Below are 3,494 nucleotides of genomic sequence, written 5' to 3'. Positions count from 1 at the left end.
CCGAGTTGGAGGGCGGGTGCCCGGGCGCGCGGCGGGCACCATGCAGGGAGGCTGCCAGGGGCCGTGGGCAGCGCCGCTCTCTGCCGCCCACCTGGCGCTGTGATTCGCGCGCTGCCACCATGTTCCCCAGCCCCGCGCTCACGCCCACACCGTTCTCGGTCAAAGACATCCTGAACCTGGAGCAGCAGCAGCGCAGCCTGGCCGCCGGGGAGCTCTCGGCGCGCCTGGAGGCCACTCTGGCGCCCGCCTCCTGCATGCTGGCCGCCTTCAAGCCCGAGGCCTACGCGGGGCCGGAGGCCGCGGCGCCCGGCTTCCCTGAGCTGCGCGCAGAGCTGGGCCCCGCGCCCTCGCCGGCCAAGTGCGCGCCTGCCTTCTCAGCCGCCCCCGCCTTCTATCCGCGTGCCTATGGCGACCCCGACCCTGCCAAGGACCATCGAGCCGATAAGAAAGGTGAGGAGAAAACCCAAGCTCCTTCACTTCTCTGGGATAGCTTTCGTCCCCAAACCTCGCGGCCCAGAAACTCTGGCGTGAGTATAGAAGAGGCGAGTGCCTGGGCGGATGGTGGAGCAAAGGGGTCTCCGAATGTGAGAAGTGAGGTTGTTGCCAGGGCCCCTGGGCGTCCAGTCGGAGGTTTAGAGGAAATGCTGGATCGTGGTTATCAGAAACAGGAGAGGAAAGAAAGGGAAAATATTTATATATTTTTTCCGGCCTAACAAAGCCCCAGGCGCCGCAGCCCTGCTCCTGGATCTGTTATGAAGTTGAAGTTGAGCGATCTGTTTGTGGTGGACACAGCGAGAAAGATTCTATTTTTTTAAAGGTCTTCTTGAGGATCTGACCAAAACCGCTGCAATTAAATTGCTGCACACCAGAAGTACTTTTACGCACAATTGGAGGAGGTCCAAGACCTTCTCTAGCCCACCCGTTTACCCGGGGTTTCTGGGGTCTTTCCTCCTTTGTGCCAGGAGAGTGGCGTCATTGAAAACAAGGATCTTGAATTTTAAAAAATGGGATACCTCGGACTCAAGAATGATTTTAGCAGCTTTCTTTTTCCATAACAATTTCCTCACGCGGCCAGAGCCTAGGGGGTCTTTCCGGGAAATAGAAAGTGTCTCGAGACGAAAGGCTTGTAGCAATGGAAGAGATGACTGAGGGAGGTGGTCGTATCCCCGCGCACATCCCGAGGTCGGGGGGAAGGCTGGCCGGGCAGTAGAGAATGCGCGGCGGGAAAACCGTAGCCCAACGCGGGGTTGGCAAGAACCCGGGGAGGCCGGGGGCGCGGGTGTAGGGCCGCTGTGAGCCCAGGAAGGGTCTTGTGAGCCTAGAAAGATTTGTCTAGTAGCAGAGGGAAAGTCCCGGAACAGCTGCCGGCGGGCACTGCGGCTTCAATTGGTCCATTCGGATTCGAATCCAATTCGATTTCAAGGCAGGTTCCAAGGCCGCCTGCCCACCCACTGCTTTTTGGGCGCTGCACAGTTCTCACAGCATTTGAACGGGAGCCTTCGATAGATCACCGAACCAACTGCCTATTGACGTTCTATTTCTTCGGTTGCCCTAATTTTGAGACAGTGTGACCAATCCTAGGGTGAGGCCTAGGTCTCCTTCCTTTAACTTCGCAAACCAAAGTCTTCCTAATCTCATTCACTCCAGCGCATCACTGAGCTTTATTTTCTTTGCCGCCTATCTTAAGTCACTGTCCATCTGTCTCACCAGAATGTGACCTACCCGAGAACAGAGACCTCTCTTGTTCTCCAGTGCCAACAGCCGTGCCCAGCACATAGTAGGCAATCAACAAAAGCTGGCTGTCGAGCGGAAGCCCAGTGTACCGTACAGTCTGCCGCAGCCAAGCTAGGGGCTTCAGGCTGGACAGGGGTGGCACCCACTGGAGCCCATCAGCCGGCGAGAGCTCCGGGGGGTTGGGTGGCCGTGACACAGCGTCTCTCTGCTTTTCTGTTCCCCACTCAGAGCTGTGCGCACTGCAGAAGGCGGTGGAACTGGAGAAGCCAGAGTCGGACAGCGCCGAGCGACCCCGCGCACGACGGCGGAGGAAGCCGCGCGTGCTCTTCTCGCAGGCGCAGGTCTACGAGCTGGAGCGGCGCTTCAAGCAGCAGCGGTACCTGTCGGCTCCCGAGCGCGACCAGCTGGCCAGCGTGCTGAAGCTCACGTCCACGCAGGTCAAGATCTGGTTCCAGAACCGGCGCTACAAGTGCAAGCGACAACGACAAGACCAGACTCTGGAGCTGGTGGGGCTGCCCCCGCCGCCGCCGCCGCCGGCCCGCAGGATCGCGGTGCCAGTGCTGGTGCGCGATGGCAAGCCTTGCCTGGGGGACTCGGCGCCCTACGCGCCAGCCTACGGCGTGGGCCTCAACGCCTACGGCTACAACGCCTACCCTGCCTACCCCGGGTACGGGGGCGCGGCTTGCAGCCCCGGCTACAGCTGTACCGCTGCTTACCCGGCCGGGCCGCCACCGACGCAGACGGCCACGGCCGCAGCCAACAACAACTTCGTGAACTTCGGCGTCGGGGACTTGAACGCGGTACAGAGCCCCGGGATTCCGCAGGGCAACTCGGGAGTGTCCACGCTGCACGGCATCCGAGCCTGGTAGAGAAGGGACCGGTCTGGGAGGCCTCCGACCGATCCCACCTCTCAAGAGAGACACTGACTAGAGAGGGGAGAGGGAGGGCTCCGGACACGATCCTGCGATCCCTCGGATGTCACATGCACTCCCACGGAGGCTTCGGAGCTTTTCCCGCCCCGTGCGCCTTTGTTCCCCGAGAGGGAGAGTTTGTGGCCAGGTTTACGCAGCTTGTGGTGAGTGAAAAGGCAGCCTGGTGCCTAGCTGTGGCCCCAGGAGTGCCCTCCGAGCGCCCAGGAGCATCCCTAACCGGCCGAACACCAGCCCATTGGGACTGGGAGCCCGGGCGCAGCAGCCTCGTAACGGCCGCCTTTCCCCAAGCCTGGGCCGGGCGCCCGGGCCCTTGCTGCCTTGCGGCTGCCCCCCACCCCCACCCGTATTTATGTTTTTACCTGTTTCTGTAAGAAATGAGAATCTCCTTTCCATTAAAGAGAGTGCGCTGATCCGGCCGTGTGCTTCTTTCAGCTTGCCCATTTTTCAGAAACTGAATTTGGAGGGCAGAGAGCCGACCTTGAGTTGTAGGAATAGGTATTCACTGAGCACATTGATGTTGATATAAATAAAAGCTCTCCTGTGCTGGGTCCCATGTTAGGTACTTTCTGGGGTTGTTCATGTCATCCTCAGTAACTCGGGAGAGGGAAGTTCTGTTTTAAAGGTTAGCAGACAGGACTGGAGAGATTTAGTGACTTGTCTGGGAACAAATAGCCAGTGCTGGGAGAACTGAGGTTTGATTCTGGGTCTCACTGCAAAGACTGAGGACACAGCCCAGAGGTTCCAACCTCACTTCCTTAAACTCTACTGTTCCTGGCACTGTTTCAGGTAGGGGGCATTAAATGGAGAGTAAAAGTACCTGAGTCCCGC

General features: G+C 59.3%; 1 protein-coding gene across 1 annotated transcript; it reads left to right on the top strand.

The window, feature by feature from the left end:
- The first annotated feature begins 6 nt into the window (after positions 1-6).
- On the top strand, positions 7-3,076 carry NKX2-5 (NK2 homeobox 5). Its single transcript, XM_010851300.1, has 2 exons — positions 7-450; positions 1,963-3,076. Exons 1-2 carry the CDS (start codon positions 120-122, stop codon positions 2,601-2,603), a joined length of 972 nt encoding a protein of 323 aa, XP_010849602.1. The 5' UTR covers positions 7-119; the 3' UTR covers positions 2,604-3,076.
- The last annotated feature ends 418 nt before the right edge of the window (positions 3,077-3,494 follow it).

This window comes from Bison bison, unplaced genomic scaffold (assembly GCF_000754665.1).
Source record: "Bison bison bison isolate TAMUID 2011002044 unplaced genomic scaffold, Bison_UMD1.0 scf7180017864301, whole genome shotgun sequence".
NCBI lineage: Eukaryota > Metazoa > Chordata > Mammalia > Artiodactyla > Bovidae > Bison > Bison bison.
Note: the sequence above shows the minus strand (reverse complement) of the source record. Positions and strands in the feature narration are given on the sequence as shown.

Coding starts and splice junctions, on each gene's coding strand:
- NKX2-5 (XM_010851300.1), top strand. CDS start 120: ATGTTCCCCAGCCCCGCGCTCACGCCCACACCGTTCTCGGTCAAAGAC. Junction 451..1,962: donor CCATCGAGCCGATAAGAAAG/GTGAGGAGAAAA, acceptor TTCCCCACTCAG/AGCTGTGCGCACTGCAGAAG.